Source organism: Hevea brasiliensis, chromosome 10 (genome assembly GCF_030052815.1).
Source record: "Hevea brasiliensis isolate MT/VB/25A 57/8 chromosome 10, ASM3005281v1, whole genome shotgun sequence".
NCBI classification, from domain to species: Eukaryota; Viridiplantae; Streptophyta; class Magnoliopsida; order Malpighiales; family Euphorbiaceae; genus Hevea; species Hevea brasiliensis.
The window spans coordinates 62,177,693-62,190,065 of NC_079502.1; the positions used below are offsets into that span (position 1 = coordinate 62,177,693).

Here is a 12,373-nt window from a genome sequence, read left to right on the forward strand (position 1 = left end):
ACATACATTTATTCAAGTGTCCCCAAGCTGCCGAAAATCTTCTTCAACACCAAATTGTCCTACAATTCATCAATTCCCATCCAAGTGTCAAAAATCACCATATAAATATGAAGTAATTCACTAGGTTATTAAATCATCATAACCAACATCATTTCCCATCAAATATATGCACAATTATCTCATCAAATACATGACTACATGGCTGTCCAAAATGAACACAACAATAACTCTTCAAACTCAAAAATTTTCTTCACAAATCCAATACCCATAACATGCACACAAAACTTAACAAAGCTATCTTCAAAAATATGAACTTACCTTATGTTAGCTTGTTAAACCTTGCTTAAACTTCTCAAATTTAGTATCAAACTCTTCCTTGTGATGAGTAGACAAACTTTCATGAAGGAACCTAAGAGATTGGAGTTGAAAATGGAGAGTTAAGAGAGCTTGCATGAAACGTCAATGGTGGCTTCCCAAATCTTCCATTTTGGCAATGTTGAGAGAACCTTGAGGAAGATGAAGTTCAGCTGGTTAGTGGACTTACATCAGTCCCATTTAGTGTTTAATTAATCCCTTAATGGTCCACTAACTCCAAATAAATCATATAATAAGCTTAAATGTGTTATTTACACATTTCTCACTCCATTCTTGGCTATTTGTATTAGGTACCCCCAATTTAATTTTTCTTTTTATTTTCTAAGTGTAATATTATTTATTTTTAGTGGACATTTAGGTCAAAAGAAAATTCGGGATGTCAAATGACCATAATGCCCCTGTTCGGGTTGCATCCCCGATTTTTCGGTAACACCGGATTTTGTCTGTTTTTCGATTTCTCACTTTTCTTTGTACTAATTATTTAATTTTTCTTTGATCTTTCTAATGATATTTATTCTTCAATAAGGGTCTATTTAAGTCCTAAAAATGTTTTCCAGGGTTCTCCGCAGTCCAGGGCTAGTCAACGGTCCACGCCGTGACTTCCCGGTGCGGTCACCCATCGCTAGGTTTCCCGGCTCGCTTAACTTGATCACATTTCTTTGCTATTATTTTTCCTTTGTTTTTCTTGTATTTTCTTTTCTTGTATTTCATTATTTTATGTCTCCTCACTCATATTGAAGTGTAGTTCTAGGCATCCTAGCTGTCCGGACAGCACTGGTCACCGGAACAGCAGAACGCACTACCGAACTTAGGGGTGTTACACCAGCTAAGGTGCATTCCTGTTTAGTCATATGGAAATTTATCATAAAATTCCCAAAAGACTCAGGAAGGGACTGAAGGATCAAATCCATCTATAGTTGGAAATCCATGTTGAAGTCAAGATGTTCCAACTGCTCAATCAGCCGAATCATCTTGTGGACATGATCCCCAACATTCTGTCCCTCAGACATCCTCATGTGGAATAGCTGCCTGGATATCTCATACCTAGCATTTCTGCTGTGCTCACCATACAACTCTTGTAGGTGAAGGAGGATCTCACTCGAACTCTGCATGTTCTCATGCTACTTCTGTAACTCATTACTCATGGAAGCAAGCATGTAACACTTAGCTCTCATATTATGCTCCTTCCACTTGTCCAAAGTTTCATGTTCCTCTTGAGTGGCCTCTGGAGGTAAGGGACCAGAAACATTTGAATCTAGAACATATCCTATATGTTCAAGGTTCAGGACAAGTTTCAAATTTCTTAGCCAATCAGAGAGATTAGGTCCTGTCAACCTATTGCGATCAAGTATGCTTGCAAGAATATTGGATGGTGGTGGTTGTTCTGTGCTCATTATTATCAGAAAATTAACTACAGAAAATAACCAGATTAATTAGTAAATGTATCAAGTAATTAACCAAAATGATTATGGTCTTTTAATCAAATTGGTCCTCCCACTAACTTAGTGAATCCTACACTTCCAAAGTAGAAAACGGAAATCCTTGTTGGATGGATTTCTAGTGGGTGATTGAATTCTTATAATTCTATTGATCATCCTTAGGTACATCCGTTATTGGAATTAAAATAAACTATAAGTGAGCAACTCCTTACCCATCACATCTCATGTGAGGTTTAATCCTTTACCTAGCCCCTAATGCTCAAAATCTCAAGTACATCCATTATTAACTTATCTTGCATTAGTTAAGTTGATCCCATTGAGCCAGTAATTATGCAAATAATTTTAATGTCCTTAGGTACATCCAATTTGGCCACCAAACCATTTACATATTTACAACATCTCATGCTTAACAATTATTCTTAAAAAAATGTCTTAAATTAATTGCATCTTATGCAACTATTTAAAATTTCTTAAAATAATTGCCCCAATGGAGGGCCCATGTTATATAATTACTTTAATTATAACATTTCCAACTTAATCATTTGTTTGGAAGATTTTATGGTCATCCTAATTACTATTAAGGTCTCACTTTGCACATTATCCATTTAGCATGCATATATCATATAATTGCATACATTGCCATACATCTCATGCATTCATGGACAAGCAGTAAATATGGTATGATCATGGACTTTCTAAGGGATTCAATTCTGAGCCACCAAGAATTGAATCAGGGCATTCCTAGGTGTATTTTATTCATTCATTTTATAAGAGTTGCTGAAGGAGTACATAATCAACACTTGATCTTGAATTCCTCCCACTGATCCCACCAATGCTCTTGACCTCCTTAAAATTCTTGCAATCCAATATTACATAGTAATCCTTGGCATACCAAGGCGAATTTACAAGAACTTAAATAAATGAAATTACAACCCAAAAATTATTACAAACTTAATAATACAAGCCCAAAATAAATTAAAATAAAATTAATTAATTAATTTACAATCCCAAAGACACATAAAAGAAATAAATCCAATCACATTGGTCTTTTATAGTCCATGATCATCCATCATGCATATCACTATTTAACAATTAAATAAAACATACATACTTAAATTAAATTGAATATCTCATATTCAACTTAAAAATCCAGATTTGAATATGATTCAAATAAATTTAAAATTCAGATTTGAATCTTATTCAAACAAATTTAAAAATTCAGATTTGAATCACATTCAAACAATTTTAAAAAAAATCATATTTGAATCATATTCAAACAATTTTAAAAATTCAGATCTAAATATTATTCAAACAACTTTAAAAAATCAGATTTAAATATGATTCAAACAATTTTAAAAATTCAGATTTGAATTACATTCAAATAACTTTTAAAATTCAGATTTGAATCACTTTCAAACAATTTTTAAAATTCTAATTTGAAATAAAATTTAATTGTGTGATTGAAATTCTAATTAAAAAATTTAATTAGACATAGGATGAGCTTTTAGATCATACAACAATTGCAAATTAAAAAGCCAAACCTTGATCCACCCATGAAGCCACAAACCTTGCGCACCATTAGGTGTTCTCTTGCATGCCGCCACACATCCATTGCAGCTAGCAATGGATAAATCATCTCATGATCAAAACACACAATTAAATCATATAATCAACAATCTAAATGACAAATATAGTGGCTCTGATACCAATTGAATGAACGGAAGCGTGAAAAACACATGTTTATACCATTGAATTCAAAAATTTTCACCTAGGGTCACATGCATCATGCAAGATTTATTTTTATCTATTTGATTTCAATGATAAACAACATATTAAAACACTTTTAATATGTTTTTGGATCTGTATTTGTCATTTAAGATTTTAAAATTAATCAGATTAATCTTAGAACCTTAGATTAAATCAAGAATAAACACACTAACCACTTGATGCACAGCAGTGTATTTGCGCCTTTGAGATGCGTCTTCAGGACACCAGATATTGTTCCTCTAGCTTGTCCACACTAAGAACACCTATGGAAGCCCTTGAACAGCTTCTAAAGCTTTTTCTATTACTTAGAAAATCTAGTTCTGCCTTTTAAGAGATTAAAGATGTAAACAGGACACTAGAAACAATTTCTAGGATTTTTAATTCAAGAGATTGTTTGCTAATCTCTTGGAACGAATGAGAGATGAAGAAGAAAAGAAGGAAGAGGCAGCCAAGGGGGTGGCGGCACCTTTGGAAGTAGTAGCTTTTGTGTTTTTTTTTTTTCATAACAACAATTATATAGCTAGGTCACCACTTAAACCCTTGCCACATGTCACCCTTTGGTTGGTTCTAGGTTTAATTGACCCAATTACATTGTGCCAAGTGTCAAACCTATATTTAATCTTAATTTTAATCATCTTTCATGATTAAAAGACATTTGGCAAGCTTATGTGTAATGCCATGTGTCGCCATCTCATGGTGCCACATGTCACCCTGTGAAATGACCAAAACGCCCCTGTGTCTTAATTTTGAGTTCTTAACCCAAAATAATTATTTCTCTTTTTATAATCAATTTATATCAAATATAAATTAATTAATTAATCTTTTTTAATTAATTTCTCACTAATTAAATTCATATTTAAGCACTTTAAATATAAATTTAACTTATACTTTACATCCAATAATCTAGATTTGGTTTCAAGTCATGCTAGGGACTTTGCAATCTAATTGCAAACCAAACCTATTTAATTAATCAATTAAACTCTTTAATTAATTAATTAAATCATATTTAATTAGGTGATAACTTGTGTATGTGTGTGACTTACTAGGCTCATCACTAATTGGCGATGAGATATGATATCAACTCTTAATATCATCAGAACTCTTTCTTACTGTAAATGATTTTTCTAAATCATTTTATGCATCTCATAGACCATGGTTAACACCTAGCATAGCATGCCATGGCCACCCAATTAGTAATAAGGTTTACCTTAAATGAACCTATAATCATATGTTATCATGCACTAGAATCTCTCTGTTATAAAATCCCAACTAAAGCTGGAGTCATGGTTTATGTCAAACTCCATTTGCAATGAATATTATGTTCTCTTTTAATTCCAGTTCTTGATTAAAAAGATTTTCTCATCAGAAACACTTTTCTGATTAAATCTATCTGTCCTGGCCAGAAACTTGAAACATCAAGAATAATTAAATGAACATAGGATTTTATCTCTATTTACTTAGAGGAACAGATTCCATCTTGTTCAACACCCACCTCCATATATAACTAGTAGGGGCCAACACATGCCCATATACCCATAAACAGTACAAGTATGAAAGCAATATCAAACTCAAACTACCTATATACAAGATAACTGTGCTATCTCAGATCTAAAGATTACATGCACTGATATGATTTATGACAAAACATTGACAAGAGTAAACTTCATGTGCTTGTCATAAGTGTCACTGGTTTGGCCTACTTATCTTTTATAATTGCCTATCATGTTTTTCATATGGCATGAGACTCACCATTCCATCTTATTTATATCTCATATAAATAACTTGAGAACAAACATGAATACAATCTTTCTGGATAAGTCATGTTCTTATTATGAAGTATCCTCGATTGTAAACCTATTTATGATACTTTGTACTAGAAATATTGTCACTTATATTCTTAACAACTTAAGAGTAGAATTTCTAACAAAATATCAATGGACCTTTTCTATTACACATAAATATCTTATGTAAACGGAAAAGTGGAAATGCCTTTTATTAATAAAAACATGTACAAGACACATACTAAATGATATGCTCTAGGGCATACTACTAACACATATCTCAATATTTTCTTCCTTTCTCTTCACCAAATTACTCACCTCAACCTAAACATAAAGTTTACTAAAGCAAGGGAGAGGATTTGGACACTTACCACTTGAGAGCTTCCCTTAAACTTCACAAAATCTTCTTTTTTTTGTATTTTTTATTTATTTATTTCATCATTATATGTCTGTTCACTATCACCGAAGTGTAGTTCCAGACATCCTGACTTGCCTGGACTGATATTAGGCAACTGGAGCAACAGAACATACAGAATATGTATAGTGGGGAAGTTACATATTCCTTATTGTGTCTAGTTACATTTGTTTTTTTGAATCACTCCATTTAGAGTTTTGTAGCTCAAGTTATGGTCATTTTACCATAACTGGCCGGATTGACCTGCACCCAGAATTTCTGGGCAATTTGGTTCTGCTAGATTTGGTGACCTAAGTTTGGTTAGCAATTTGACTAGGTTATGGTCAGAATTTGGATTTTTGTTCTTCATGAAATTGTAGGTCTATGTCTCAGCTTTCTGCTAGTAAAATTTCAGGTCAATTGGACCTTTCTACACTGAGTTATGACCAAATGAATAAACACTATTCATTTTGTCATTTTGCCCAGGTAGAATGTAAGTCACCCAGATTTGGTCAATTTTTAGGGCATCTTAAGTTTATTTTCTGGACAGGTTTCCTTCATCAAAGTTGTACCATTATGTGTCTAATTTCATGTCCAATTGGCCTTGCACCAATTAAACCTACACAACTCAAATTACAGCTGCCCAAACATGCTGGACTCACATCCAAACCTGCAATGCACACTGGATAGCATGCATAACCTCAATTCCCATGGCACAAATCACTTCATTTCCTAATCAAACATAGCCAAATGGTCACTAATTGACCATTACAACTTTAGTTTATGTCCATTTTCATCCACCACCAAAATTAAATTTTAAAACCCTAACACTAATTGACCAAGCCTCCAATTCATGCATCTTACTCCTAATTTGCTATACTAATCATATAATTTATACTAGGGGCAGCTAATATATCACTTTAAATCAAAGAATTCTCCTAACCCTAACTCATGTCAAGGCTGCCAAAATTTCATGGAACATAATCATGCCTCATTAATTTAATTTTTATCAAATTTTCAACTTAACTTAGCTCAAATTCATGTTAGAAAGATGTAAAAGCAAAGAATATGGCACTAACCTCTTTGGTGATTTTCTAAGCCTGTTCACACCTCAGTTTCTTCCACTTTCTCTTCTTCTAATTGCTGCCCAAGTCTTGCTCTAGTGGTAAGGGAAATTTTTTGTGAAGAGAGGGTGAGATTTTATGGTGTAGTTGGATAGGGAATCAATCTCATTTGGAGTTTTAATGGTGGTCTTCCTCTCTTTTTTCTCTTTGGTTCGGCTACGCAAGGTGAGAAGATGCAGATTGTTTGTCAATTTTTGTCTAATTTATCTCCTTTTAATTGGCATGTTGAGTTGTGATTTGTGAAGACCTAACTAATGACATCATGTGATGTCATATTTCCTATTTTCTTTCATTTTCTTTTCTTTTCTTTACTACCCATTTTCAATTCAATTTTCAGCAATATTTATTCATATTTTAAATCATAATAATTATTTACTTAACTGGACAAGTCGGCCAAAAATCATCTCTGAAGATGAAATGACCAAAATGCCCTCCGTTTAGCTTAACAGACTAAAATTGTCTGTACCAATTGAAAATTTTTTCTAAGCATTTTCTTGGCATTCTAATGCCATAGAAACATCAATGACTCTTCTCTGGAGTCCCAAAAATTATTTTATGAATTTTCTCTAGGGTCTAAGGCTCCTAGTTGTGAGAACAGCAACTTCCCACTAGGTTACCCATCGCTAGGGCACGGGCTCATTTAACTTGGTTGTATTTTATTTCTAAAATTTTTCCTAAATTTTTTTTATTAATATTTGAGTTAATTATGGTTTTTCACTTTAGTTTAAATATTTTTTTCAGACATTCTAGCTATCCAGACTGACACCGGTCACTAGAATAGTAAAATATACAGAATCGCTACAATGAGGGTGTTACAAGGTGTCAACCATGGTCTATGAGATGCCTAAAATGATTTAAAGAAATCATTTATGGTAAGAAAGAGTTCTGATGATATTAAGAGTTAATATCATATCTCATTGCCAATTAGTGATGAGCCTAGTGAGTCACATACATACACAAGTTAATTACTAAGTAAAATGTGATTTAATTGATTAATTAAATAAGTTTGGTTTGCAATGAGATTGCAGAGTCCCTAGCATGGCTTGAAACCAAATCTAGGTTATTAGATGTACAGTGTAAGTTAAATTTATATTTAAAGTGTTTAAATATGAATTTAATTATGAAAAATTAATTAATGGAGATTAATTAATTAATTTATATTTGATATAAATTCATTAGAAGAGGAGAAATAATGATTTTGGGTTGAGAACTCAAAATTAAAACATAAGGGTAATTTGGTCATTTCACATGGTGACATGTGGCTCCATGAGATGGTGACACATGGCACCATATAAGTTTGCCATTTGTCTTCCTATCATGTAAGATGATATTAAGTCTTGTGACACCCCTTACCCGTCTATAGTGTAGCTGAGCAAGGCATATCACACTCGGTGCCGGAGCACTCTAACTTATCTTACTTTGCTGCTTTAATAATTTTAAACTCATTATATTTTAATATCAATTATTTTTCTATTGAGAAATCAGTGGAGTTTTCCCTGTTTTATTAGTATTTTGGCGTATTTCACTATTCATTTGCTTAAAAAATTTTCAATAATATTTTACAATAAAAATTTCATTTATAATTCTCATAATTATCTCATCATTTCATGCATCATATATATATATATATACATATATGTTTCAATTCTATCTTCAAACCCATGCAATCTCATTCATGCTCAAATTACATAATTTCGTAATTTACATGATATATAAATTAATTACATATGAAAAAGCTAATTTATTAGTTTACATCACATTCCTATTAATTACCTTTTCATTATCTACATTACAATACAATAACTAAGCATTTTATACAAAATACAAAAGATGATCTATATGGGCCCTATCTACATGCATTGCTGAAGAGGTGACAACCTTGATGCCTTCTGACACTTCTGCAGATTTGGACTTCAAAATCTCTGTTTAATATTCGCTGGGCTTTACCTTCAGTACCTGCGCCAGGAAACAAATCCATCGCGCTAAGCATTACTGCTTAGTAGTGCAATAATATAATAAGAAAATAATATATACAAAATACAGATGGAAATAAAACCTAATTTGCGTAATCAAGAATTATTTTCATTCCATATGGAATTCCTAATATTAATTATCTTTTGTCATATTATATTGTTCTTTGGAATCGCTTGTTTCCTAAATTTACTGTAGTGATATACAAAATATGAAATATATTAGTATATTACATTTCTATTCATGTTATTTCAGAAGATGCAGTTGTAATTATTTATTTAAATGATATCTATTTTGCTAATCTTTTTATCATTTCACTCAATATTTCCTAGGTGTTTGGATCATTTCATAGTAAATAAAATCTTAAAACTAATTCTAGTTTCTTTCTTATTCATTCATTTAATTCACATTATTCTTAACAAATTTCACTGCCTAAGTAACCTATAACAGGCTGACTAAACTGGATAACAGGTCGTTGGCACTGGACACCGCTGTGCCTCGAGCCGTCATACCATGGGACGCGGAACGTCAATCACTTATGCAGTCAAAATGGCTAAAAAGCTATGATAACACATAATCGGGTATAAAAGCCATGAGTACGGGCATAAAGCCATGAGTGCAGGCATAAAGCCTTTCGCAGTACTGCTAAAACAATACCCTATTGGCATACCAATCTATCCTATCTGACACACATGTATAGGCAACACAAGGGCACATAATACCATTAAATGTTCATAAGTTTCATTATTTCATTATAGGTTCTAATTATAATTTCTAGCATTTTAATCTTTTTCATAATAGAAACATAAATCTCTAAGTCTAATATTTACATAATTTATGCACTCATCGTAATTTATATATTCATTATGTTATCCATAATGATCATAATTCAAAACAATGGTTCTCATGCACCATTGTACTCAAAATACTTTTTTTTCTTTTCCTTTCTCCAATAATGGAAACTAAAGTCTTATTTATATATTCATTTGACCATTTCCATTCAAAGGTTGACCTTTTGATTTATAATAGATTTGTTAAGCCTAAGTTCACCAATATACCACATTTTACATTTTACTTTTGTTGGCATTGATTTCCAATACCATTTCAAAGCTTATTTTATGTTATTCAAAATTTTCAGATTTCATACCTTAAGTTTAATGTTCCATTGGTCTAAGCTACAGTGAGAATTTGGCAAACTTTTCTTCATCAAAGTTGTTCCTTTATGTGTCTTCTTTAATTTCCTTTTTGAATCACTCCATTTGGAGTTTTGTAGCTCAAGTTAAGGCCATTTTACCATAACTGGCCGAATTAACCTGTACCTAGAATTTCTGGGCAATTTGGTTTTGCTATATTTGGTGTCCTAAATTAGACTAGCAATTTGAATTGGTTAGGTTCAGAATTTGAGTTTATATTCCTCATGAAAGTTGTTCTAAATTATCTAAGCTTTATATTGATATAAAATTTAGGTCAATTAGATATTTCTAATCTAAGTTATGGCCAAATGAACAAACACTGTTCATTTGGTCACTTTTACCAGGTCTAGAATTGGTTACTCAGATTTGGCCAATTTTTAAGTCATCCTAAGTTTTTTTTTTTGGGCAGGTTTCTTCATCAAAGTTGTGCCATTATGTGTCTAGTTTCATTTTCAATTGGCCTTGCACCAATTGAACCTAAACAACTCAAGTTAAACCTGCCCAAACTTACTGGACTCACATCCAGTCCTACAGGTCACCTAAGGCCGCTTACCCAACCTCAAATCCAAAGCCATAATTCACTTCAATTCCTCATCAAACATAGCCACATGGTCACTAATTGACCATTATGACTTCTATTCACCAACATATGAGCAAAACCCTAACTTCATGCCTCAAACCCTAATTCTCAAATATCCATTCATGCACATACATCAATTCAACATACTTAATAATGTTTAAGTCTCATACTCATGTTCAAGACCACCTATATACAACTTAAATTCATTCAAACGTCATCAACACTTCCATCACTAAGGCTGCCAAAAATTTTAATTGGTCCATATATGGATATGTTCTTTTAATTTCATGAATTTCTAACTAAATCCATACACCTAACTTCAAATTTAAAGAGAAAAATGGAGAGATATAGCAGTAACCTCAATTGATGAAATTCCCAAGCTTGCTAACATCACTTTCTCCACTCCCTTTTGCTCCTAATCTCTTAGACAAGATCTAAAATTAAGTTTTTATTTTGGGGGTTAAGGTTTTTATGGTGGAAATTGAAGGAAATTCAAGCTTGAATTAAAGAAGAAAATGGAGGAAGAGGGAAACTCATGGTTCAGCCAAGAAGATCAAATGAAGAAGATGACCATTTTTCTTCCTTTATTTGCTTTGTTTTTATCTCTTTAAATGTGTGTGTCTTATGGTAATTGGTTAGGAAGCTTTTTTTGCATCATCTTTACATGTGCATGATGCCATAAATGTTATTTAATATCATTTTATTTTCTTTCCTTTTTATTCATTTTTAATTAATTTTTCTTCAATATTTATTTATATTTTATGTCATATAATTTATTTACTTAAATAGACAAGTTGGTCAAAAATCATCTCTGAAAACGAAATGACCAAAATGCCCTCCATTTGGCTTATTGAGCCAAAATCGTTTGTACCGATTGAAAAATTTTTCTAAGCCTTTTTGTAACACCCGTAATTTTAAATTTATTATTTTATGAGTAAATATCAATATTTTATTTTATTTGAATTTTAGGAAATTATTTGAAATTTTTCGGGTTTTAGAAATCGGGTTTGATTCCCCGAAAATATAAAACTTTGATAATTTTTAAAAATTAATTTAAAGATCACATGGTAAAACTAAAAATATATTTGGATTCTACGAATTTTTCTAAGTTTTCTATAATTTTTTCGAAATTTTTAGGTCTCATTTTCGGTCCCAAGGAAGAGTAAAAAATCAAAATTTTGTATTCTGAATCGGACCGGATCGGACCGACCTCCCTCCTTCTTTTCTTCTCTTCCCTGCGCGTCCCGACCCTTCTTCCTCTCTCTCCCATTTTCTCTCTCCTCCCTCCTCCCCACGCTGGCCAGCCACCGCCTCAGCCTCCCTAGCTCGCCGGCGTGCCGCCTCGCCCTTCCCTCCTCGCCGGCCGCTGCCTGGAACTCCGAGAAAACGCACCCGAAGCCACGCGATGCGTAGAGCGATGCCTCGCTTTCCCGGCCGAAATCCAGCCAATTCAGCCATTGATTGGGTCTGGTCTTGTGTCAAACACCATCTACACCTCGAGAGCTTTCCATAAACACCAAGAACACCAAAATCCATCGAGCGGTTTGTCCAATTTTTGTCCGGGAAGTTTTAGCCCATTTCCAATTTTGGGCTAGATTTCTCGCAAACCGTTAACCCCACGAGAAAACCGAGAGTACCAGAGCACTTTACTCATCGAGAGCTTCACGGCAATATAAATTTCAAAATTTTTTGACACCGTTTTTCAGTGGGTCTCACGAAACTTCGTAGTGTTTTTTCAAGCATTAAATG

At 32.8% G+C, this 12,373-nt stretch overlaps 1 protein-coding gene across 1 annotated transcript in view; it reads right to left on the bottom strand.

Moving 5' to 3' along the window:
• LOC131169366 (uncharacterized) overlaps positions 1-12,082 on the bottom strand; it is a 57,470-nt gene extending 45,388 nt beyond the window's left edge. The window contains exon 1 of the mRNA XM_058128585.1: positions 11,874-12,082. Within this exon, the coding sequence (XP_057984568.1) occupies positions 11,874-12,082 (209 nt within the window). The remainder of the gene's footprint in view (positions 1-11,873) is intronic.
• Positions 12,083-12,373: the final 291 nt, after the last annotated feature.